This window comes from Chiloscyllium plagiosum, unplaced genomic scaffold (genome assembly GCF_037043375.1).
Source record: "Chiloscyllium plagiosum isolate Xiang-an unplaced genomic scaffold, Cpla_swu_hap1 HiC_scaffold_5, whole genome shotgun sequence".
NCBI lineage: Eukaryota > Metazoa > Chordata > Chondrichthyes > Orectolobiformes > Hemiscylliidae > Chiloscyllium > Chiloscyllium plagiosum.
In genome coordinates, this window is record NW_028270143.1 from 68,409,336 (window position 1) to 68,436,927 (window position 27,592).

General features: G+C 40.1%; 1 protein-coding gene across 2 annotated transcripts in view; it reads right to left on the reverse strand.

Moving 5' to 3' along the window:
* The window catches only part of LOC122549933 (raftlin-like), a 103,378-nt gene extending 76,996 nt beyond the window's left edge, over positions 1-26,382 (reverse strand). Inside the window, exons 1-2 of one of the 2 annotated variants that reach the window (XM_087987267.1) lie at positions 26,125-26,382; positions 20,152-20,307 (exon numbers count right to left, since the gene is read on the reverse strand). In XM_087987267.1, the coding sequence (XP_087843393.1) occupies positions 20,152-20,307; positions 26,125-26,188 (220 nt within the window). In that variant the 5' untranslated portion in view covers positions 26,189-26,382. Of the gene's footprint in view, positions 1-20,151; positions 20,308-25,860; positions 26,056-26,124 lie in introns of those variants that run through there. The other variant, XM_043690175.2, reaches the window with a different exon arrangement.
* Positions 26,383-27,592: the final 1,210 nt, after the last annotated feature.

The following is a 27,592-nucleotide window of genomic DNA, read 5'->3' on the forward strand; positions in this document are numbered from 1 at the left end:
TCAAGGATAATTAGGAATGGGCAATAATTGCTGATCCAGCCAGCAAGACCCACATCCTTCCAGTGATTTTAAAAAATGAATTGCTTATTTCCTTCTTATGCCAAAAATTACTTTTCCTCTCAACATTCAATAAGACACAAGTCTTTACAAGATTCAAATATTGATCCTATTGCTCTATATGTTGGCTAAGCCAGTTTAAAGTCTCTCACACACTCAGTAGCAGCTACATTTTGATGTTCCACAGCTCTTTCCACATAAAGAGGAAACCAGAGATTAATGATTCAGCGGCGAATCTTTCCTCATTACACAGAACAAAATGAATTGTACATTAGCATAAACAATACTAATTAGATGATATGGGATGGGAAGTGATATTCCTGATCATATTCATATTAAATGAAGCAGGAGGAGAAATTCAGTCAGAAATGGATGGAGTTTAGAAGCACGAACAATTTTCTAATTGAACTGCATAAAACTTATTGAGGACTTGACAGAATAGATCATGAGAAAATATTTCCTCTGGCTGGGGAGTTGAGAATATTGTGTCACAATCTCAGAATAGCAGGGAAAACAGTGGAGCAGCAATGGTAGGAGTTTCCGAGGGGGTGGTGGGGGGGGGGGGGGGGGGGGGGTGGGGAGGAGTGTAGCATGGTTCAGGAGGCACAGCAGAAATTTATCCCATGGAAGAAGAAACATACTAAGAGGAGGACAACAAAACCATGGCATAAGTCAGATATAGCGTAACAGAAGATGAAAAAGTATAGTATTTGGTGAAGATTAATAGGAAGCCAGAGGATTGGGAAGCCTTTAAAATCAGCAGAGGATAACTAAAAAAAACAATAAGCAGGGAGAAGATGAAATATGAGAGTAGGCCAGCCAGTATTATAAAAGAAGATTGCAAGAGTATTTTTTTAGATATATAAAAGGCAAAACAGAGGTAAGAGTGGAATTGGGCTGCTAAAACATGAGGCTGAAGAAGTAGTAATGGGAACAAAGAAATGGGGGAGAAACTGAATGGGTATTTTTCATCAGTCTTCATAGTGGAAGACACCAGCAGCATACCAGAATTTCAAGAGAATTGGGTCAGAAGTAAGTATAGTGGCCATCACCAAGGAGAAGGTGCTAGGGGAAGCTGAAAGGTCTGAAATGGGTAAATTACCAGACTGAATGGACCACACCCCAGAGTGCTGAAGGAGATAGCTGAGCAGATTGTGGAAACATTGGTGGTGCTCTTTCGAGAATTCCTTGGGTCAGAGAGGATCTCAGAGGACTGGAAAATGGCTAACACAACCCTCCTGTTAAAGAAGAGAGGGAGGCAGAAGACAGGAAATTATTGGTATGCTACCCTGACCACCATAAGTCTTAGGTCTGGCAAAGTGCCAAAAAAGTACAGATATGCAAGACAAGGCAGTGTGGGGATGCTATGAGCATCAAAGCACAATATCAGTGAATGCTAGGAGTGCATGTGAGAAGATCTGGAGATACAGACTGGTCAGTTTGTGAGTTGGGTTCCTGTCCTTGCATCCAAATTGACCAACCAGCAGCATTACAATGATCAGTGCCAGTGTATCCCGAAGTGCAGCTTTAAAATAGAGAACTGTATTTTACATTCGTCGGAAACAAGCCATGAGTGTGCAATGAAGCGGGAGGTTGCAGACAGTCACTGCCCATGGAGCATGCCATGAGATGTTGCTGACAATTGTCCAAGATGGAGGCTTCAAGGAGCAAGCAACGGGCTGGAGTCACTAGGTACCTCCTCTGGTTTTCATTTCAGGAACTGCCACCAATTTGTTTCTGTCAGGCTGGTGGAAGAATAGGAAACTGCCTATCAATGAAGCGAGATGAGGGAATAATTTCGTGCTAATTGCATGCCATTCAAACTTTGGCGGGAAAGTCAGACTTTTCCTTTCTCACTGCCAAGAGTCTCATTTCTGCTGATCTCACCACATCTTCACAACAGACTCACCAATTCACCATTGGGAAGATTCTGCCCAGAATTTTTGTTTTGAACATTTTGAATACAGAAATTTAAGTAAGATTTTTTAATAAACTAAGATTTTTCTGAAATATTTCTGATAAAACGAGATTCACTGTGAAAGCTTTTTGTCATCAGAACAAAAGCAAAAATCCCAAATTTCAAAGGGAATAACAATTTATTACGTGTGAGACAAGGGTGCTGATTAGATGGCAAGTAGGCTCTGAGTGGTTAAACAGTGACATGGAGAATGCATAGGAACATTTGTCCACCACCACACAATGCCTGGACATATCCTTTCTGTTTGCAAGGGACAATACCCTGCAAATGAATGTATTTAGCTTCCAGAAGGCATCAGTGAGCCACATTGCAAGTTTCACAAAATCATAACCTGGTTGTCAGTATAATTCTTCGCACACATGGGATAATTATTCATATTGATGCCATTTGATAATTTTACTCTGTCGGAAACACCTTACAATTTAAAGTATACAACCAAATTTATATCCATTTCACCCACAGGTGAATAGTGGCAGAAGCTGGTTACAGGTTCAAGGTCATGAAGAAGGGGTTGTGGTAGCAAATGAAGTTGGCAGCTCTCATCGACCCACCCTCTACCTGATGCCTATCCCTCAATTATGCATAACAAGGAGGCTTCCCACTCTCCCAGGGCAGGTGCTGATGAATCACTGAACATGGGTTTGCTTCCTGTACTTCCTGCATGACAAGTCTCAAGCCTGCTTTACAACCAGCAATGGTGGCATAATACTCTTAAGTGTGCATTAATTGACTACTGATAGGTCTTAATTGGCAGTGGGGTAGGAAAACTCCACAGGCCATCCTTCCACAGAAGTAAGCAGGATGCTGACAGGAAGCGAGTGGGGTCCCCAGTGGCCACCACCTCATTCAGTTAAATACTTTCTACCTTCAAACACACCGTGGGGTGGGCATTAAATTCTATCCATTGGATCTATATTGACTTGTTTCACTGATATCTGATCCCAGTAGCTATTATCTATGTTGGGTTTACCACAACATGTCAGTAAGCCTATTAGTGAATGGTGTAGGAGGAGAGGAATGGAAATGAAATCAGCTCTCACTTCTGCTCTTACATACTGTCCAACAGAAGTCTTACAAGTTTATTTGGAATATGAGGTTAAATTCTGTCTATTCCCTTCATTAACACAAAGATACTGAGGCCACCACAGTTCAGATCAATTATTCAGCTCACTGAAAAGATGAAACTGAACTCTACAGTTCAACTTCTCAGTGTAACACCTCAAAGAGTCATCAAGGGAGTTTGCTAAACAAGATCTTCTCGAGTTTGAAAACACTGTGAAACCGCTGGCAATTTATATCAATGTGAATATTAAATGTGTGAGAAGTTGAATGGCTTAAGTAGCTTAGAGCATCTGATAAGTCATGAAAACAGGTACAGGTAAATACTAAATAGCAATCTAATCGGCTGCAAGTGACAAAGCAAAATATCTAAACCAATTGTTTTTAACTGGGCTTGACTTCACATGGGTGTCACTGCAAATGTTTTTCATTATTTCTCCCACCGACTCTTTGCTAAACTTCCTTTCTAAACAAGAAATGAGGTAGTCTGAGGCTGCGGAATTCTTCCAGAGTGAGTTAATTCTGTTCAGTAATTAGTCAACAGGACATGTTCTGTCCACCCTGATGCATATTTACTGCAATGTGGAAAATGTCTCGGAACTGGTGAAGCTGTGATTATGATGTCAGGTAAACTTCAGGATGAACTAGGATTAGCATTCAAACCTATGAGTAATCGAGAATCTAATTACTTCACTGATTAGAGTTGCTGCACAGTCAAAATATTTTAATATTAGTGACATTTAAGTCTCAAGTTTGAATTTTAAGACTTATCTTGTTTAATGAAATAGGCTGTCAAATACAAGGGTACGTCTTCACAAATCAAAGTTCTAGATATTTTTAAATCAATCTGGCCAGCTGTGGTGTGACACACCACAGAAGGAATTTAAACCCAGGCCTTCATGGCTTAGAGGTAGGGATACCACCACTGCATGGTAAGATCCTTCAATAAGCTGACCCGTTAGCAAGATGTGTCATTAAGGTATGCCCAGTTTTATAACATTCATGCATCTAATATATATATATAAAATTATATACATATTGAATAAAAGGTGAATGGTAAATAATATTCAGAATAATCTCTTTGTAGTATAAAATTATCAAGTTATTAACTACCCTAAATAGGTAATCAAGTATTCATAAATGAGTATGGAATGGTTTGAAAAAGCCTTATATAACTGGGAGTGGGTACAGAGTTAACTGCTACTTTATTTGCATAACCAATTAATAACATTAACCAGAAGCAGATGGATGCTGAAATATAAATGTCATGGCTCTTTTAAAGGAATTAATATTAACAAAGCAGAATGTGGAATTTGCAGGCGGCTGGAAAGCTTTGGACTGTTTCAGCTGTGGCCTTCCTTCCAATCTGCATGACTTGTTTTTCTTCCTCATCTCTTCTTCCTATTGTACTCGGTCACAATGCCTGTTCCTCATTTCATGTTCATTTATCCTCACAGTTCAATAACTCCACTTTGCTGAACTGTTTTCCAGTCAACATTTCTGTTCATCGTCCTACAGCATCATAGGGATCATTGCATGTAGTGAATTACTTAATTATTATAGATCTTACCTATGTCTAGGACTACAGATACTAACGTTAAGCAACAAATGTAAAATAAATTATTTACTATTATTAAGACAAAATTATTTTATATCATTGGATTTTACCATTTGACATAAAAACAAAACTGAAAAAGATTGTCCCATTAATAATCTTGCCAATACACATAGATTGGTGCAAAGTTTAAAAAGATGATTTTGCCCTACATTATTTTTTTCCCCAATGTTGATGATTAATTTCACAATATGTCTATTCAGCACCTCTTGTACAAAATTAAAATGGCATTATTATTATTGTGTCAATGTTAAACACCGTGTTATTCTAAATGTCAACATTTTAAATATTAAAGCAGTATAAAATAACAATTTTGAGAAGATTTGTAGCTCAGGGTGGGGTTCTAGATATAGTTTTGCTCACCGAACTGGAAGGTTCATTTCCAGACGTTTCGTCACCATACTAGGTAACATCTTCAGTGGGCCTCTGGGTGAAGCACTGCTGATAATTCCTGCTTTCGATTTAAAGAAACCCAAACATATAAATAGAAAACATGAATTATCAGCAGTGCTTTGCCCATAGGCCCACTGAAGATGTTACCCAGTAGGGTGAAGAAACGTCTGGAAATGAGCCTTCCAGATCAGCGAACAAATCTACATCCAAAATAACAATGTAAAATAATATTCTGCCACCTTGGTGGTGATATTGATGGTGAGGGATGTACAGTGCAACAATTTAAAAATCCAGTGAATTCTGGGTGCCGATGGTTTTGTTGTACACTCTTAGAAACAGAGGCTGCTCTCTCCATTTTATTTATTTTTTTGGCAATGAATTGAAACTTGGAGGTTTAATTAAAATTAAATTACATTGAATTAAATTAAACAACCTTAAACAAGCAATATTGGATCTAGTAATGAGCAATGAAGCTGATTTAATTAGTGCCCTAATTAATCTGAGCATTGTCAAATAGTGATCATAACATGATTGAGTTTCATGTAGCATTTGCAAGAGATAGGTAATGATTGGATACAAGAAGTTTGGATTTAAGTAAGGCAGACTTTAATGGGATGAGGCAGAGACAGTTCACAGTAAACTGGGAAGTTCTGTTAATAAGTAAAACAACTGAGGAACAGTGGAGGATATTCAAAGAAACGTTTAATGCTATATAGAAACAGTGTGTACCCATGAGAAGGAAAAGCTCCACCTTGCAATAAAGACAGCCATGGACACCTAGGGAGGCAAGGGATAGCATGAAATTAAAATAAAGGGCTGATAAAAATGCAAAGACCAGTACAGATCCCACAGAGTGGGACCAATGCAAAGACCAACAAAGGACCACAAAATGACTACAACAGTGGCTAAAAGGATAATGAAAGGAAACTTGCAAGGGACATAGAAGGCAATAAGAGGCAATTTGACAGCTAAATGAAGGACTGTGGCTGGTTAAGAGTATTAATGCCCCACTGAAGGCTGAGAGTCAATGAAAATAGGGAGATAGCAGACATACTGAACAATTATTTGCTTTAGTATTCACAGCAAAAAAAAGGATAGCTTGCTGAATGTCTCAAAAACATTAACAGAGGATCAAGGACAGGGTCTAAATAAAATGAGCTTACACATAACATCAATCATGCAGAAATGAATGAAACTGATGACTGACAAATCCCATGGACCTGATGAGTTCTATCCAAGGGTGTTAAAGGAGGTAGGAGAGCACATTGCAGATGCTCTAACCATAGTTTTTCAGAGTTCAAGAGTTCTACCTATGGATTGGAAATTTGCTCATGTCACTCCACTCTTTTAGAAGGTTGACAGAGAGGAAACAGGTAATTACAGACCAATTGGCCTGACATCTGTAGTGGAGAAATTGCTGGAATCTGTAATCAAAGATAGGGCAAGGGTTCATCTTGAAATATTTCAGTTAGTCAGGGAGAGTCAGCATGGATTCTTGAAGAGTAGATCATGCTGGACAATGCTCACAGAGTTTTGAAGAGGTGACAAAGATGCTGGACAGAGGTAAGTCCACAGATGTTATTTAAATGGACTTCCAGAATCCTTTTGATAAAGGCCTGCACAAGAGACTGTTAGCTTTGGTGGATGCCCATGAATTTAAGGGCAGGTTACTGACACGGATAGGAAATTGGCTGAGTGGCAGGAAACAGAAAGTAGGAATACTGAGGAACCTCAATTATCCGGCATTCGATTATCCCAACTTCAGACATTCCGTACAAGATCGCAAGGTCCTGAGGCTGAGCACAGGTTCACAAGGACAGGAGCTAGACTTAAGGGGTTATGTTATGGGGAGAGACTAGACAAATTAAGCCTTTATTCTCTAGGATTTGGTAGGTTAATGGATAATCTGATCGAGTTATTTAGGTTATTGAAAGGGAAAGAGAGTGTAGATAACAATAAACTATTTCTACTCTCTTAAGATTTTAGAACCGGGAGCATAGTCTAGAATTCAGGCCAGGCCATTCAGGAGAGATGTTAAAAAGCACATCTACACACAAAGAGTATTGGAGGTTTAGAACTCTCTTCCTCAAATGCTGGTTAATGCTAAATCAATTGTTATAGTTAGATCTGAGACAAACAAATGTTTATTAAGTAAGGGTAGTAAGGGAAATGAGCCCAAGGCAGGTATATGGAGTTAGGCCATAGATCAGCAATGATCTTATTGAATGGTGGAAATGGTTCGAAGGGCTAAATAGCCTACTACTCCTGTTCCTATATTTCTATGTCTGTAAACTAGGGTGGGAAGTTTAAATTGGGTAGAGTCTATAATACTGGTCAATTCACTATCAATCATGTTGCATTCTTGCCAAAGTTGATTTTAATCCAACTGTAGAGAGTAAACTGTCAAGGAAAACTGAAGAAAGCTGCTTCATAAGCAAGGACACAGATTTACATGGTGCTTTCAAAATGCACAAGATAAACAACCTTTTTCGAGTCACTGAGATGACAAGCATCACATTTGTCAATAAATGCCTTGAGTTGAATCTGAAATAAAGACAGAAAGTTCTGGAATTGCTTAATGAGTCAGGTATCATCTGTAGAAAGAGAAACACAGTTAACTCTTCAGGTCATGACTCAGAAAACCAACAGCAGGAAAGGCTACAGACAGGACCTTCAGAGATGGTCATGACAAGGGAGAACGCTCTGTTAAAAGGTCACAACCTGAAACTAAAGAGTTGGAGAACGTTGAACATGTAAAGAGGATCTTGATCCCAATTTTCTGCAAGCATTCCCATTACCATTCTCCTGGGAGTGGTGATCCACAACAAGCTTTCTTGGACTCTTCATGAGGACGCACTGGTTACATAGGCCCAACAACGTCTCTTCTTCCTCAGGCAACTGAAGAAATTTGGCATGACGGTGAATACCCTTGCCAACTTTTATAGGTGTGCCATCGAAAGGACTCTGTCTGGATGTATCACTACCTGGTATGGCAACTGTACCATTCAAGATCGGAGATGGTTACAGAGAGTGGTGAACTCAGCCCAGATAATCACAAAGGCCCACCTCCCATCTATAGAATCCATCCACCAGGCCCGTTGTCAAGGTAAGACTGCCAGCATTCTCAAAGATCCATCCCACCCTGGCAATGTTTTTCTACGATCTCTATCATTGGGGAGAAGGTACAGAAACCTGAGCACATGCACCAGTCGGTTTCATAACAGTTTCTACCCGACTGTTGTTAGAGTATTGAATGTACTCACAAACTCTTAACATTCATTTGTACATGTGTTTTTTGCTTTTGGCGCTGTTTACCTAGTATTTACTATCTATGCTACTTAACTATATGGTCTACCTGTATTGCTCGCAAAACAAAGCTTTCCACTGTGCATCAGTACAGGTGACAATAAATTCAATTCACTCAATTCATTCATACCATTTTAATGCTGTTCTATTTTATAGTAAACATGTCTTTCACCATATTGAGGCAGATGCTTCATTAATGAATTTAGATCAGACTTCCAGAGTTCAACACAGACTTCTCAGGGGTTGGGAAACCCAATAATGAAAGCGAGATGGGATCGACAGCTCCACAGGGTAATCTGCTTTTTATTGCAGTCTTTATGGACTAGGGAAAGCAGAAATGCTCTGCCCCAAATGCTTCCTGGCTACCAATCACTGCCTGTCTTTGTCCCCATGGCGACCGCCTTGTGCAGTCTGTGGTCTCTTCCTGTAGTTTTTCTGTGTTAGCAGCTGTCTATTTGGAATTAGATTGAATTTGAACATGTATCTTTGTGTAAATATGTTATTAAATTGTCCTTCAGATAAGGTGTTAAGAGATTCCACCTGCCCTGTCAGGTGAACATAAAAGATCTCATGACACTATCAAACTGTAGAGTCATTTATGGCACCAAAGGAGGCCATTTGTCCGATCATGCCTTTGCCAACACCTTGTGAAACAATCCAGTCAGTTCCACTCCCTCACTTCATTCCTGTAGCCCAGCAAGTTTATTTCCCTTAAAATCTCTTTTTGAAATGATTGATTGTTTCCACTTTCACCGCGCAGTATTAAGTTCCAGATCAAGAACACTCACAGTGGGAAAATAATTCTTTCTAACATCACCTCTCTGCTTTTCTCCCTATCATTTATGCCTAAGTGTTTCACCACACAATTCCTATATAAAATTTTTCTGTCATTTGTCTGTCCATATTGCTAGCCTACTTATATCCTGCTTTAGATAATCCTCATTGTCTGCCACTCCAAGGCAAATCTTGAAGTATTCCAAAACCCAGGTCATTTATGTACAACCCAAAAGTCAATAGCCCTGGCACTGAGCCTTTGAGTATACCAATGTTAATCATTCACCTGTCCAAAACACAACATCTAACATAACTCACTCTTTTTTGTTCTTAAGTCAATGTATTCTCTAATTTGATAGTGACCATCCGTAAATCGCAATTTTGTTAACGAGTCTTTTATGTGATACTTTGTCAAACACTTCCTTAAAATCCATATCAACAACATCCAAAGCATTCTCTTCACTATTTTCTGTTACTTCACTAAATATATGAATTAAATTAGTCCAGTATGACTGGACTTTGACAAATCCATGTTAGCCATCCTAATTAACCTAAACTTCACCAAGTACCTACTGAATTTTCTCCCCAGTTAAAGATGTCAAATCATTATCCACCACTGATGTTAAACTAACTGGCCTGCAGTTATACTTTATCCACGTTGACAGCTCCCCCATTTTAGTGTAGATTTAAAGATTAAAGTAAATTCTCCCATTATCTCTACTCCACTTCCTTTAGCAACCTGGCATGAAGGCCATTAGGCCCAAGGAACTTCTTACATTGTTATAGCCAGTCTTTCCACTGCCTCCTCTCTTTCAACTTCCACACTATTAATGGTCTCCACTATCTCAACTTCTAGCAATATTTTATAAAAATACTCCACTTAGTAAAGCCTGATATAAAATACTCTACTTAGTCAAGTCTGATATGAAAACCTTGCCCTGCAGCTCGAAAATTATAGTACTCTTTTGGACTGAACAGAATCCAGTGTCTCTTGCCTCCTGCTTCCTGCTTGCTGTTTACGTGCTGGAAGAAGATTTTCGTTCCCTTTTTTTATGTTGACAATCATTCTACTCTCACGTTTTATCAGATGCCTCCCAACATGTATTTGAACACAGACCTTAGATTGAATGCCTTCCAGAATATAGCCATGTACCATATCTTGCTGTGTTTTTGCCCTTTATATCTGATCTATGAGCAATAATTTTGTTAACTTGAAAGTGACATGAATCATATGCTTTCCTTTTATGTTTCATCATAACCTCTAAAGCCCTTATCATCCAAGGAGCCCTGTCCTTGTCTCCCTTATCTCTTGCCTTTGTTGAAAGGCATTATTATGTTATGTTTTTCCTGTCTGATTCCATTTTACCCTGACTAGATCCCTTCTCATCATACAAGATTGATCTTCCTCCAAAGTAGAAATTCTATATTTAATCACCTTCTGCATGTCTCCATTGCCAATTTTAAACCTAATGATGTAATGATCCCTGTTACCCAAATGCTCCCTCTCAGACACACCCCATTTCATTTCCCAACATCAGATCCAGTATTTGGGTTAAGAACATAAGACCATAACACCATAAGACACACGAGCAAAAATTAGTCCATTGAGTCTGCTCTGCCATTCAATCATGGCTGATAAGTTTCTCACCCTCATTCTCGCACTTTCTCCCCATAACCCTTGATCCCCTTGATACTCAGGAATCTATCTATCTCAGTCTTAAACATACTCAATGACCTGGCCTCCACAACGTTCTGTGGCAATGAATTCCATAGATTCACCACTCCCTGGCTGAAGAAGTTTCTCCTTACCTCCATTCTAAAAAGTCTTCCCTTTACTTTAAGGTTGTATCCTCAGGATCTGGTCTCTCCTGCCAATGGAAACATCTCAGTATCTACTTTGTCCAGAGTCGAAAATTGTGGCACCGGTCAGGCAGCATTTGAACAGCAGAAGAATCGACACTTCAGGCAGAAGCCCTTCAGCAGGAATTTTTCAGCCCATTCCTAATGAAGGGCTTATGCCCGAAACATCGATTCTCCTGCTCCTCGGATGCTGCCTGACCTGCTGTGCTTTTCCAGTGTCACACTTTTCGACTCTAATCTCCAGCATCTGCAGTCCTCACTTTCTCCTACTCTGTCCAGGCCATTCAGTATTCTGTATGTTTCAATTAGATGTCCCCATCCTTCTAAACTCCATCGAGTATAAATCCAGACTCCTCAAACATTCCTCATATGTTCAATTTTTCATTCCTGGGACCATTCCCATGAACTCCTCTGAACATGCTCCATGGCCATGAGATATGGGGCCCAAAACCGTGCACAATACTCCAAATGTGGTCTGAGCAGAGCCTTACAGAGCTCAGAAGTACACCCCTGCTTTTATATTCAAGTCCTCTCAAAATAAATGTCATCATTGCATTTGCCTTCCTAACTACTGACTCAACCTCCAAGTTTACCTTGAGAGAATCCTGGACTAGAACTCCCAAGTCTCTTTGCACTTCAGATTTCTGAATTTTCTCCCCATTTAGAAAATAGTCCATACCTCTATTCCTCCTACTAAACATCCTGATCAGTGAATTTCTTCTGAACACAAATTAGAAATTCATCCCCATCCTTTTGTTTACTCTGAATTTGATTTATTGTTGTCACATGTACCAAAATACAGTGAAAAGTATTGTTTAGTGTGCTATACAGGGAGATTGTACTACAAAGTGCATTAAGGTAGCAGAACAGAGAACAGAGAAGTTACAGAGAGAGAGAGAGAGAGATCAGAATTGACATTGCAATCTTCAAAGAAGTATGTGACCAAACGCAAGGTATCTCTGTTCTACAACACTGCCCAAGGCAATACTTTTAATTTTATAAGTCTTGCTTTGTTTGTTTTACCAATATGTAATACCTTCCCCTTATCTAAATTAAACTTTATTTGCCATTCCTTAGCACACTGACTCAACTGACCAAGATCACTTTGTAACCTTCTTCACTGTCCACTATACCGCTAATCTTGGTGTCATCTGCTAGCTTAATAATTATGTTTTCTATATTCTCATCTAAGTAATTTACACCAATGAGAAACATAAGTGTACCCAGCACTGATCGCTATGGAACACCACTGGTCACAGGTCTCCAGGCCAAAAAGCAACCCTCTGCCATTACACTCTGTCTCCTTTTGTTAACCCAATGCTTTTGCACATCTGTCATTCCAATGCAGCTTCTTTCCTCCATCACTCTCTCTCAATATTTAGAGTCCTCCTGATTTTATTCATGTCTCAGTAATCGTCATTAAAAATGATCTGCAAATGTATGTTCTCTTTATTTGAAATTTTAACTTTAAAAGGATTATTACCAAACAAATACACATTTTGTTTGTTGAAATGATCAAAACTCATCAGTACAACTTGCAAGAAATATGAAAGTAAAGGGAAACAAGTTATACCATCTGAGAGGAGAATATTGATTGGTTGGCAAATGGTTGGGGTGGGCGAGCAGACGGCAGCAAGGCCCCATTCTGCCCTCCAGGTGGCTGTCCCATTCACCGCTGACCTGCCAACATGGCATGAGGCCTGGTGAGGCATTAGGCTGCCTGCCTGCCCTCACCCTGATAGATTGGCTTCCCTCCCATTACAATTATTCAAAATGTAAAGGCACCTCCATCGCAGCTACCTTTCCATATTGGGGAAGTCCCAGCCTGGCTGCTCTGTTCCTCCTCACCTTTCTTTCATAAAGATCCCCACCCTTCTCTCCCCCCATAATTACTTTCCTGATCCAACCAAGACCTTGGTCATGGGAGCTCTGCCACTTGGACTTTCACCACTTCAAGTGGTGGTGTTGCTGCTGACCACTCTGACTGAGCTGGTATTTCCACCTGAAGCTCTTGTAGAAATTGCACCGCTGTCCAGTTAATACTCCCCAGAACACTAACTGGCTACACATATCAGTGAGGACGTGTTCCTGCAGAGTCTTCAGCTCCCAGCACAAGAAATCCTGACACCTGTAAAATTCTGCCCCTCAATTTCAAAAGACTTTATAATCAAAATGATAACCTTCAAAAGTCGATATTAGATGCTGTGATGTAAATCTGTATAGTAAATTGGCCCTTACTGAGACAAGAGGAGGGAACTGTCTTTTTATTGGTCTCTACTCTATGAGTCATAACAGAATTTTTAGCCAGTTCTCAGAATGTACAATCATGTATTTTCGCTGCATTAGATTTTGATTTTTTTTTTGAAAGTCATCAACTAGGTTGTTTTAATAAATACAAAATTATTGTGTAATGATAAAACAAAACTGATCCAATGAAGATGCTCAGACTTAGAATTTAAAAGGTTTTAAAAATCGTGCTTTTGACACTTGTAAGCATCTTACTCTTTGTTCCTGCTCACTGATCAATGGGCACGCAGCTTTGCAATTGAAGTGAGTACCTAGTATGCTTTCCTCTCCAATAAACAATTTAATATTGGTTGACTTTGACAGTTATCGATGCTTTGGTGAGGTTTGAGTGTTCATGCATTTCAGCACAGGAGGTGTTCCATTCAGCTGAAAATGAATGACAATTTCAAGACAACAGAATGTGTCTTTGGTGCAAGCTTGTTGACATAAGCTAATAGCACTAGTATTGACAGTTTTTTTTGTGTGTCTCTCAATGAGTGTTTGAAGAAGATTGTGATTAGATGGTGGAGATTTACTTTTCTTCAAATGAGTGATTTATTCCCTTTGATACTGCATGGACTCTAAAGAAAGTGCATTATTCTTTTTGGTCATGTAGGGTACATGATGGATATGGGATGGCATAAGGTTGCATGGGAGTATTGGAGGTGCCATGGACAATACATAGAGATATAGTGATTACATAGGGTAGCAGAGGGGAATCTGAAGTGCATAGTGGTTGGATGATGGATGATGAAAGTGAGGAGTAAGCGGTAGAGGCCTCTGAACCCTGTTAGGAGTCAATTGTTGTCATGCAATACAGTACATTTCCAACTTTTTCTTTAATTGTCAAAATCTTACAATCACAGAATGATCGGAGCACAAGAGGCCTTTCACCCATCAGGACTGTGCTAGCTGACTGATGGAGCAATTCTCAAAATTTCACTCCTACATCATCTCCTTATAGCCCTGCACATTCTTTCATTTAAGGTAATAATCTGACATGGAGCATGACTCTGTTTCGTCAGTTTCATGCAAAGTAATCGGAAGCTTTTGTAATGATAGCTGTGGTCATTATGAATTCTTAGCTTCAGCAGGTGGTTTACTGATTCAAGAATGATTGATATTTTTAAAAGGCAAATAACAGAATATGCCTGCAATATAGTTTCTTGTTTATTTACAAACCTAACAGGCACTGAAAAGGATTGCAAGTTTTTTTACATTCAATAAGATATTTTTCTTTACCCTGTATTTATGATAACTTATTTGAATTGCTCCTGATTAGCATTCAGCCTTAAACATTCACTCTCTCCCAACAAACTGTTTTCACAGCAAAGCAAATCAACCACAAAATGACAACAGCAACCCCTCCCCATCAATTTACAAACCTGTGCTCTCTATTACATAGAAGGACAAGGGCAGAGAATGCATGGAAAATCCATCATGTGCAAGCTCCCCTCCAAGCCAAGTACCATTCTGATCTGGAGCCATGTCACTATTCCTTAACTACTACTAGGTCAAAAGATTGCACTGTCTCTTAGACAGTGCAATCCAGATCTTAACCACTCATTGCATAATATCATTCCTAATAGCACTTTGGGTATACCAATGCCACATGGACTGCAATGGGTCCAGAAGTGATAGGTAATAAATGCTGTTCTGGCCAATGAAGCCAGCATCAAACAAATATGTTTCTAAAAGATCGGAGCAAAATGTATTTCTTCCCCCAAGAATTTTAAAATAATCCCCATTATATTTGCATGACTCATGAAGATTGTATATAGTGGATACTGGGTGAGTGGCTATGGTAACGACATGGATGGCAGGAATTTGGCATGGTAAATTTGAGGAAGCATTGTGTGGTATTCATATGAGTAAAGCATGAGGCTTCATGGAAATGGAATGTGCATGGAGATGGGGCTGGATTAGCTGGGGATTAATATGGGGGGTGATGAGATGAGGTCACATTGTCTATGACATAGGCAATTGAGGGGTCATGGAGTCATGTGGGGTGGGTGAGAGTTTGGTTTAAGAGTCTTTAAGTGAAGTTTGGAGCTAGTTTATATACCTCAGGCTCTCTGACTTCTGTATGAAAAGACAAAGCCACACACAGGTGGGTGTGCATTTCAGAATGGTTACATCACAGAAGAAGCATATTCCACCTACTGATTCCATATCACGGGTTTGTAAGAGCAGCTCACCGAGTCCCACTTCTCTGGCCGATCACTGAAATCTTGCAAATAATTTCTCTCACTGACTATTGAGTTCCCCTTTGAAATTAACAACTGAGTTTTCCTCCTTCACTCTCTTAGACAGTGCAATCCAGATCTTAACCACTCATTGCATAATATCATTTCTCCTCAAGTCTCCTTTGGGTCTAATCATTAATTTGCTTCCCCCAGTTCCATCAATTAAAACAATCTGTCTCCATATGCCTCTTGGAATCTCCTCTTTAGTTTCTCTTCTCTCAGGAGAACCGCCCCAGCTTCTCCGGTCTATTCCCACAACTGAAGGCTCTCATCCCTGGAGCCATTCTCTTTACTAAAACCTTCACAAGTGCAGTGACTAATATTGACACAATGCTCTAGTTTGTGTTGGACCAAATTTTACCATAAATTCTGGCTTTTGTACTCTCTATTTATAGAGCCCAGGAACTCAAAGGCTACTCTGACCATTTTCTCGAACTGCACTGCCACCTTCAATGGTTTGTGCACATTAGATTACTTACAGTGTGGAAACAGGCCCTTCAGCCCAACAAGTCCACACCGACCCGCCAAAGCGCAATCCACCCAGACTCATTCCCCTACATTTACCCCTTCACCTAACACTACGGACAATTTAGCATGGCCAATTCACCTGACCTGCACATCCTTGGACTGTGGGAGGAAACCGGAGCACCCGGAGGAAACCCACGCAGACACGGGGAGAATGTGCAAGCTCCACACAGTCAGTCGCCTGAGGCAGGAAATGAACCCGGGTCTCTAGTGCTGTGAGGCAGCAGTGCTAACCACTGTGCCACCGTGCCGCCCATATACCGAGGTAGGTATGTTGTTAGCAATATGTTTTTCAATTAGTCTGCTGGTCTCCATGTGTGACAGCCACCATGGAGTTGGTGGGGATTGAGGCAGGCAAGAAGGGCCTTGGGGACCTGCCTGGCCTTTATACCCCATATCCTCTTATGGCAGAGAGGGGATGGGGGCTATGGGGTATAAAGGCCAGGCAGGTCCCCAAGGCCCTCCTTGCCTGCCTCAATCCCCACCAACTCCCCCAGCCCATGCTTTTTCGGTTTAAACTTTAAAATGTGTCAGAGAGGGGGTACTTCCATTTCAAAGACCCCCCTCGCTCACTCTCCATCACTGCCTCCAGTTCCTTTTGAGCTGGTAGGCCTCTGAGTGGCCCTGCAGGTTCCAGAGCTCTCCTACCAGCCTCATGTGCAGAGGGAGCATGCCCTCCACCATGAATTGGTGACTCAGGCCAATCACACCAACTACCTGTTTCTTACACAGTGTAGGCTCCTGACCCAAAACCTAATGGGAGGTGGGGTGGAGAGGGCGGCGGATTCGGAAGCCTGCAGGGAAGTTCCTGCTCACTGTTTTCCCAGCAGGGCAGTCTAGAACAGGCACTCATAATCTGGGTCAGCTACCTTGGACTGAGCTGAGAGAAATTTCTTGAGTTGTGAATCCTTGAAAATCTCCATGCCAGAAGGTTGCCCATGCTCAATCAATGTTTATTTAAAATGAGTACTGATCAACAATTAAGAACTGAAGAAAATGAAAGGGTATGGGTTTAGGACAGGAAAGTGGAGTTGATACAATTTCAGTCACAATCTTACTGAATGTGTGAGCATATTTGAAAGGCTGTATGGCCTAACTTTGCACCTATTTATCAGCTTTTAAATCACAAAGCTGGTGTCAAAATGAAACACTCAAACTGAGCAGAAAGGCAAAAGATCTCTGAATCTAAAATTATGTGGCTTTACATGAGACCAGAAGCGTCTTTTTACCGACAAAACAATAAACGTATAGAGCTGAATCTAACTGAAAATATTTAGTATTATGTTGACTCAGTATATTTATAAAAAGCTGTAATATAGTTATGTAAGAATGGATTTCAAACTTAGATGCTAAAACATGATGATAGATGATTAAATATTACATATGACATAAAAAGAGAAATTGCTGGAGAAACTCAAAGGGTCTGGCAGCATCTGTGGAAAGAGAAACAGGGTTAATGTTTCGAGTCCAGTATGACTTTTCTTCAGCACTCTGATCACACTGGACTCGAAATGTTAACTCCATTTCTCTCTTCACAGATACTGCCAGACCTGCTGGGTTTCTTCAGCACTTTCTGTGCTTCTTTCAGATTTCCAGCATCCGCAGCTTTTACTGTATAAAACATGCAGTTTCCATGCTTGAGAGATTCAGAAAAAGTCATTTATGGAATGCAGTTGTCAGCACTGGCCTATATTGGTTCCAATATTGGAGCAATAGCCTAGAATTTTGATTTATTATTTGGCAGGTTGACAAAAGAATGAGCAGAGTTTCTTTTCTAACTCAATTTTTTTTTGTCTAATTCAAGTGATTATTTGGAATGAGATTAAAGAAATTGAATGGAGTTTAAGATGGAAGAAACATGGCTCTACTTATTAATAGGAATGCACTTGATATGTTAAATATTACATTTTGTTCAAATCTTTATGCTATGATATATGAGGGATAGTATGGTTCATTATGGATAGTGGTTGGTAACAATATAATCACAGGAGTGGAATTCTCTTCACTGACTTGGAAACTGGAATAATACATTAGGACTTTTGTTCTCTAAATGTGATTGCTCTCCATCCAAACTCCTTAGACATCTCTTAGATTTAATTTAGTTGATTTGGCTTATCGCTCAGGTCAACTGGGATGTTACGAGTTTTCAAAATAAGAATGAATCACAAAGACATTACATTCTTTGGTGTGAAGTGAATATTTGTTCCCATCTCCACGTTTCCTGAATCCTGTCTCCCCCTCAATCTCCCTTGTGTTCACGGGGAGGTAGGGAGTCAGGAATGGCCAGTGGAAGTATAACAGCTGTAAAACCTAGAAGAATAGGTTTCTCAGAGGATTTGGTCAGAAAAAAAAACAGGGTTTTATTTTAATCCTTTGATTCTGTTGATTGAGAGTCTAGTTGGCTGTCGGATGATGTTTGAGATAGAAATACAATACTGTACTAATGTGCTCCTGACCTCAACCATGAAATCATGAGACAGTTGCTGCAGGGACCCTGCAACCAATTCAGTAAAGACACAGTAGAAGCCAGACCAGTGCTGGTAGGAAGACCTGCAACATCAGGCCACAGTCAGAGAACAGTGGGGAGGGAGGATGAGAGTGATTGGGGATATGGTGAGGGTCATCCATGGGAATGACTGTTGGTGAGGATTGTGGATAGACTGGGGGGGTGGGGGGGGTGGGGGGGGGTTGGGAGATGTGTGGTGGGTGCAGTGGATAAATTGTTCAGGGTGGAGAGTAAAAGGTAAAGCCACCATGGGCCCAAAAGGCTACAATCTCATTACAGAGAGACAACACTGGGGGTGGTTTATCCTGAGGATCACCACATCTCAGGCAAAGGATGAGGTTAAGAGAGAAAGTACTTCATGGTAACTTTCCCTGGTGCAGAAATTGATCTCATGCTGTTAGTATCATTCCGAATCACAAATCAGCTATCCAGCCAACTGAGCTAAGCATGCTTGTGGCATTGCATAGGAAGTGCTGGATAGATTGTAGGTAAGGAAACAAACTGTAAGAGGAGAGGAAGGCCATTAGAGCAAGGGATGCCCAACAGATATGGAATAGTGTGGAACAAATGGATAGATTGTGTGGAGGTCAGCGAGATTGGGTGGGAAGTGGATCGACTGGGTTTAGATAATTACATCAGGATGAGGAGGTGCTCAGATCCCCTTATGAGGGGTCTGTGTTGTGGATATATCATAGTGGGTTTATAGATAGTCCAGAGAGGCTGCAGAAACGGAATTGATCTGTTTATAGACCTCCAGGGGCCCGGCTGAAAACAATGGATAAACCAAAAGGAGAGTGACAGCAAGAGTTGGTGGGAGTGCTGGTTGTCATTGATAGACTGCAGGGGACAGTAAATAGAGAAATACTGTGTGTGGTGATATCAGGAGGTGGCTAGAAAGTTTGGGGAACCTAACTGAGGGCTTCCAATTGTGGGCTACAGTTTGTTTGGAGTGGGGTGCTGGAGGAAAAGCACCACAAGCTGCGTCAGAAAGCATTTATTGTTACATCTGGCTGTTCTCATCTCCCTTCAGCTGCTGGGTTTGTTAAGCCCTGAGCAGCACAATCCACAGCAGCTAAGTTTAACACAGAGCCAAACTTGGAGGCATGCTGGTTCATTAAAATACTTGACTGGTGGGCCCACTTCCAATTAATTGCCTGTCTCAATCTGTTCTGCTAAAACAAGAAGCAGGCACATTGGAAGTGGAGTGGTGTTGAGTTTATTATTTTTGAATACGTAACTGCCTCTTTCAGTCCTCTCTTATCTGCACTGAGGAGTTCAAGTGCCTCTAGTGTGTGGCTCTCTGATAATGGATAGTGTAGACACCATAGGTAGTTGAGCTTGAAGGATGACTAATGGCACAATGGTATAAGACAAGTGCTCTCCTGATCCATTACTTAGACAGGCAGTTATACCAGTCATGACAACACTCACTGAGCATCACTCACAGTCACAATATTTCTTTGACATTAACATAATTAGGCAAGTGATCAGAATCAATTCATTTTAAATTCCAATAATATAACTAGATAGCGTGACTATCACTTACCAGTCTCAGCTGTGGTGAAGTCCAGGACCTTATACTGATAGGCTATTCCCACTTTAGTCTCCACTTGTGGTCGTTTGAGAGTTGAATAGATTTTGCCTGGGCTGTTTTCATCAGGCTTCTCCAGCTTTGGTAGGCCGCAACCCATTTTGGCAGATGCTAATTCAAAATAGAAAAGGACAGAAAAGTGACAAAATCAACAGTAGACCAGCATTAAATGACACCTTTTGATGCCTCTGGGGAACTTAATAAATCATAACCAAATAAATGGTTCACAAAAGGGATTAATCGAATTCATCAAAAATGTCAAATTCAGTTTGTTCAGTAGACTTTGTCTTTTGCAACACAGTTACAGATGTACAATTATTTATCAACATTAACAATGCAAAAAGTTTTCCACATTGGGTGCTCTCTATTTTAACTGTTTCTACTTTTTTAGTACACTTCACTAATTCAAAGTTACAATGGCTATAATTTCCTATATTGTTTTTGATAAATTATCACATGATCTGGAACACAACTATTTACCATTGGATTGCTTTAAAATAGAATTTATCACCACATTCTTAATTTGCAAAACTGAAAGTTGATCTTTTAATGAGTGATTTGTTTCTTCTATCTTAGCATATACTATATCATTGCTAATCTGTAAAGTCTAATAACTAAGAAGAATATGGAACAATACTAGAACGTACCACAGATTTTTACCCAAGATCTTTACAGATGCTGACATTTCCAGCATCTTCTGTTTCAATTGCCAATTTCTATTTGACAAAAAGACTGCTAGTAAAATTATATGTGGCTGGACTAAATACTAATTAAGTAGTGATAAAATCAGAACAGGAAGAATGAATTTACGCTCGTCTGAAAACCAAACAAGCAGATTAGACTCCTGATGAAGGGCTTTTGCCTGAAATGTCGATTTTCCTGCTCCTCGGATGCTGCCTGACCTTCTGTGCTTTTCCAGCACCACTCTAATCTAAGACCTGTGTTTTAATCCCTCAAGTCTGCACTTCTGAGTCACATTATTGACAGTGGAGACTCTAATTAACCCATAAGGTGCTGCAAATACAGTTTTATAATTTGGTACCAATCTCAATTTTTCGATACAGTTCTAAAAAAAATTATGATGTGAGAATTTAAAACCCATTTCTTTAATGTCACGATGCAGGAGATATTCCTGAACAGTTGATTCAAACCAGCATAAAATGTGACACAATTCAAGAATCTGTTTGCTTGAAACATCTAAGAACATAAGAAACAGGAGCAGGAGGAGGTCACTTGGACCCTCCAGTTTGCATTGCCATTGGCTAAAATCATGGCTGATCCTCAAACTTAAACTCCATGTTCCTGCCCAATTTCCACATTCCTTGATTTCGTTAATATTTGAAAATCTATCCTGTCGCCCATGAAAATCACCTATGCAAATGAACGTTTGCAACCTTCTGGGGTAGAGAAATACAAAGATCCACAACCCTTTGAATGAAAGGCTTTCTCCTAAACTCAGTCCAAAATCATTGTTTCCTTGTCCTGAGATTATGGGCCTCCACTCATTTCAGCACAAATATTAGGACTGGGCCTGCCTCTGCTTGGCTTATTGCCTTTAATATTTTAGCCAATGAACCTTTAATCATTATGAGGTGGGACATTTGCCCCATCCAGGTGGAAGCCCAGGCTTTACAGAATCCACAGCTCTCTAATATCAGCAACACCATGCAGAGCAATGGACACTGCTGATACAGCACTGAGGACAGGGGAGGCAGTGGCTTAGTGGTATTATCACTAGATTGTGAATCCAGAAACCCAAGTCATGTTCCAGGGTTCTGGATTCTAGCAGATGGCAGAATTTGAATTCTTAAAAATCAGGAATTAAGAATCGAAAAATGACTCTGAAACCATTGCTTGGAAAACCTATCTGGTTCATTAATGTCTTTTCAGAAAGGAAACTGCCATCTTTATTTGACTCCATACTCACAGCAATGTGATTGATTCTTCACTCCCTCTAGCTAGTTAGGAATGGGCAATAAATGTTGGTCCAGACAGCAAAACCCACATCCTGGGAATGAATTAAAAGGAAACCATTGAGGCATTCAGCAATGCACTGGAAACCCAGTTAAGTCCGGAGCTCAGTGGTGCCAGTTTGGAAGGCCATGACAATGGGGTGGGATGGTGGAGGTGCGTGTTAGGAAGGGTGGGAGGCAAAGAGTTGATGGAGGGAAGGAAAATTGAAAGTGCCTCAGTTTGGCACCACAGACACAGGAAAGAAGCACTGTCTCAGCTTTCATTGGCCATTGGTCTGCAAGGCCATATCTGCACATTGGCACAGGCCATGTGTGCAGTGACAGCATGAACCATTTAAGCGCATTAATTGCCCACTTAATGGCCTCAACTGGACTATGGCAAAGCAGCCCACTGATGCGAACCCTACCCCATATAATATTGGGTATGGTGGGCACATCACTCATGGCATAGTACCACATTTTATGGAATGCTTTCCCACCCACAGGTGGTTCATAAAATCCAGCCCTTGTTCCTTTGCTCTAGACCCTCCAAGCAAAATCTCTGGGTCTGACATGTTTCAATCAGATCACCTCCTTTTCCATAGGCTAAAGGCCCATTCTACATAATCACTCCTCAGAGAACAAGTCGTTTATCACAGGAAACAATGTAATGATGCATTGTTGCGCCTCTAAAAGACAAGAAGAAACATTTTAAAATCTTTTTCTGAATTCTGAGTGGCTAAAGAACGGCAAGTAGAATTTTCAGTGCCTATTGGTTAATGTTCGAGACCCTGTGGCAATTTTCACCAGGAAGATTTTCATTATTGAAACAGGCTGGGTAAAATTGGCCTGGACTTGCTTCAGCTTAATAGTTTGAAATGAGGGCTCTTGTGGTGTAGTGGTAGTGTCCCTACATCTGAGCAAGGAAGCCTATGTTCAAGTCCCACTGGCTCCAGAGGTGTGTCATAATATCTCCAAGCAAGTTAAATTAAAAAAATCTAAAAGCTTGAAACAAACTTTGTGCCATGTGGTGCTGTGATCGTACAATGGTTAGTATTCTGTGTTGTGGCCACGGAAACCATGGTTCGTATCCAAGTAACAACAGTGACTATTCTTCACATTATAGGCTCTTGCAGCGGAGTGTTCAAGACCCACCTGCTCCAGAGGTGTGTTATATCATTATCAACAGCTTGTGTAAAAATATCGGAAAGGTCGAAAGGTAATTCAAGTAGGTTGCTGAAAACGAAAACAGCATTTGATTTAATAGATGGGGGCAACTATTTCCTCTGATGGGGGAAGCCAGAACCAGATCTTAAAATTAGGATTAGCTCACTCAGCAGTAAAATCAAACAGTAATTTTGCACACAAAGGGTAGAGGAAATCTGGAATACTTTCCCCTAAAAAGTTGAGTAGTTTTTATATATGTATTGTTCTTTTCTTAGGTAAGTGCATCAAGAGTTATTATGAAATAATGAAAAGGAAAATTAAGTTGAGTCACTCTGACACAATTTGTGTAAGTGAAAAGATAGGACTGAGTTATAATTGCCTGTTCCAACATGACTACTGTAATTTTAAGCACATTAAAATGTGCATCATTGAATGTTACATGCCTGCTCCACCTGGTCCCACAAAGGGATTTCTACTTCTCATCCTCTTCCCCCAGGTTTGCACTCAGTGTCCTGCCTCAGCCAGAAATTTAAATTGAAGTTTGTGTTCTAATTATATCTCTGTTCTCTAATGAACAGATACGAAATATAACTGTGTGCGGTATTGATCCCCTTATTTAAGGAAGGATATCCACAAATTGGAGAACATTCAGAGAAGGCTTACCGTACTAGCACCTGGAATGGGTGGGTATTCTTATGAGGAATGGTTGGGCTTGATCCACTAGAGTTTAGAAAAGTAGGGAGTGGCTTGATTGAAATATAAAATCCCGAGCTTCCTGTTTCTTCCTGTGGGAGAGTCTAGAACTAGACATCATTGTTTAAAAATCAGTTTGCCCATTTGAAATAGAAATTTGCCATTCTTTTTCTCTCAAAGGATCAAGGGTTTTTGGAACTCTCTTCTTAAAAAGTGGTGTGACAGAGTGCTTGAATATTTTTAAGGCAGAGCCTGTCAGAGGTTATCAGGGGCGAGTGAGAAAGAGAATTTAAGGTTGCAATGAGACCAGCCAAGATCTTGCTGAATGGGAGAGCAGGCTTGAGTTGCTGAACGGGCTAATCCTGCTCGTCCTCTGTAAGAATGTACAAACCTTGCAGCGTCAGCTGGTAAATGTCTCATTGCAAATGAGAAGCAGGATTTGGCAGGTCTTTCCACATCTAAGCAACCTGGGAGAATTTAACTGGCAGGCGGGTAAAGTTAAACCCACCTTCACGTTTGTGTTTAATATTGATTTTGTTGCCTGCTAAGTCATGATAGGAACCTGATAATAGATGCAACGGATTGAAATGGCATACTTATGTTGAACATAATAAAAATATCTCCAAAGGTGACTGCACAAGTCCCATTGTTTTTCATAAACAGCAGCTTGTAACAATTATTTTTGTATTCTTTTTCTTTCCTTAAGATTAACTTGTAAATAAAGTTATGATTATTTGTGTTCAGTGACTGATCACAGTTCTCCAATCTCATAGTAGATTGGCATTTTGGTCAGTTTTTGTTTATATCTGTCAGTTTACAAAACGCAAATAGGAATTCATACACCCTCAGAAGTCATCTTACTCATATAAGGTCAGTTTTTAATGTGTTGGTGCTGGTCTCTAGCTTAAGAGGAAATACTTCTTATACTCAGATATTCAAGTGGCAGTTCACATAATAAGGCATCAAATGTATTTTCAACACTTTAAAATGTGGAATCTTTACTGTGAGATGCACAGAGCTCTGTGTAACAATGTTTTATCATCAGCTGCATTGTTGGTTTTGTTTTAGTTTTCAGTTAAATATGATCAAAACATTCTTGGTCTGAGTCTGTTAATGTCTAAGAGAGTGCTGATTTTAATGACAAATAGAACTGCAGCCTTTAAAATAGTCAACTTGTAAGAAATTATAACAATGCTGTATTTGCTGAATTTTTTCAGGAGATTAGGGAGAAACCATTAATAAATCATTAAATGCACTTGAAGAGTTAAGTGTGCAAGTTCAGCCGAAATGTTGTTTTAGTTACATGGCAATATACTCATGGTGTCAATAGGAATCAAAATAATTCCATATGTATTAAATTTCTACAAAATTACTTATGAAAATAAAACTACCCACACAGAAACTTTAACTATTTCAAAACTAAAACTAAAACTCCCTTTATTCCGTGCTTTAAAAATGATAGTTTAAATTTTACGTTTAGCTGCACAAAGAGATCACACTTCCTTTATTATTCAAGGGAAACAACAAAATTTAATATCGGAAGACAATGCCTTTCAGACCACGTTTATTTTTTTTCAGACATCTGTGGACTTTGTTGGTCCATAAACAGTTAAAAGAGCGAACACTTTAGGCAGTTTCACACTTACAGTGTAACACATTTCCTGCAGTGTGCAATCAAAGGAAGCAACAAAGGATGAAAAAGGGGATCATATTCTGAAGTCCAGACAACATTCTGTTTACATTGCAGCAACACTATCGTACTTTTCATACCAGAACCAACGACTGACAGAACACAGCCGCTTTTAAACAATAACACAGTCAAACACACAAATAATGTTCTCTATGAACTTACCTGAGAAAATCTGCCAAAAAGTTGTTTCAAAGAAATCAGCAGTCCCCTTTCAAGAATTATAAGCAATCAAAATACGGCCACAATTAAAGGTACACTCATCTCAGGAAAGGAAGTCATAGATCCTCGGAGGAAACTTGGATCAGCGTTACGAGCAAGAACTCACTCAAAATGCTGAGTGCAACAAAGCACATCAAGCTGCTCCAATAAGTACATGGGGAAATTGAACCATACGCGAAACTGGTCTGATTCTTACACGAATTTTACAATTGAGATTTTGGGGTCTAAATTTGTCCGTTGACTTCCTTTTGCTGTTGAAAACGTCATGCATCAAAAATCTTAATCTTCATTGCTGCGTGTTCTGTAAAAAAAAACCACATCCTGTAACAGTTCAGTGTTTTTCTTTCCCCCTCCTGTTTCACTGGTCAAATCACAACTGCAAGATGTCGCGGGAAAAAAAAACAGTTACAGTTTTGCTAAGATCTCTGAAATAAGTGACCTAGGTATGAGGGGAACACAGGATACCAGCCAAAAATGCATCACGCACATCGATACCAGCTGAGCTGCGTGTGTACAAGCAGCAGTTCAGTAACCAGATGGGGACTGGCACGCTGACTTCACTCTTCAATGAAATTCATATTTTAAGACCCAGACCAGCCCCCTGAGGCTGAAATCCATTACTGGGAGCTCTGAAGGAGACTGTTAAAGAGGCAATTTACTCTTGAGACAGTCTGTGACTAATTGAAATTTCACTTAAATAAAACAAAAAGAAGACGTGCTTGTTTTGAAAGAAAAAGCCACCAGGGATTCTATTATCTGATTGATGTCAAAGCAAGGAATTTTGAGCACCAGCAGTCCCCGGAAAACTGAAGGTGTAATTACAGGAGCCAGAAACCAAGTATTTGGAGCAAATATTTTAAAAATGTCAGGACCCAGTAAACAGAGATCTGCTAAATTCAGGAATTGGGCTAAACTGATACTGAAGGGCTCTATTCATAACTGTTGCTCGCTTCATCAGAACAAGACAGACATTCTGAAGAGGTAGGTAGCACCCTGCAGTTTGGTGCACTGATCCTGAAGGTGACAGAGAGAATGGGACAGATTGATGATGAAGAACAATGGGATGAGCTAACAGTAACTGGATGCGGCCTTTAATTTTAATGTAGAGCCTTCGCACTCCACACTAACCCCCAGCCCATGTTCCATTTTTTCCCCCATGCTTCATCACAAGAGGCTGGTTCCTTTAGTGATAGAAACTGTGAGTTAGAGAGACCTGTAAATACGAATGGACCCAGAATCCATCAACATACTTGGAAACTGGTGGCAAGGACAAGCCAGGAAATTGTCAATAGGGGAATTCTTCTCTCAATTTACTAAAAAGGACAGAGTTGCAGAAACACAGACTTGAAAAGGATTCTGGGTAATCCAAGACAGAGGACAGGGAAAAAAAAACATTGTGGCTGTCAGAGCTGCTCCTTTTCTGAGGTATTTTCAGTGTTGGAGCTGGGTTCCTCCAATTCTAGGCATAGTAATTATTGTTTTACATGCTATTGCATTGTTTGGGAACTTAGGGGAAAAAGATCAAAACAACAGCACTTTAAAAAGGAAGAAGGCAAACAAAGGGCAGTGACCATATGAGTAGTGGTTCAAATGGAGAATGAAACCTACACTGCTATCTGACCCAGCAGTGACCTGAACAGCTGCTGCTTTTGCTTCTGTTTTCAAGTATCTCAGG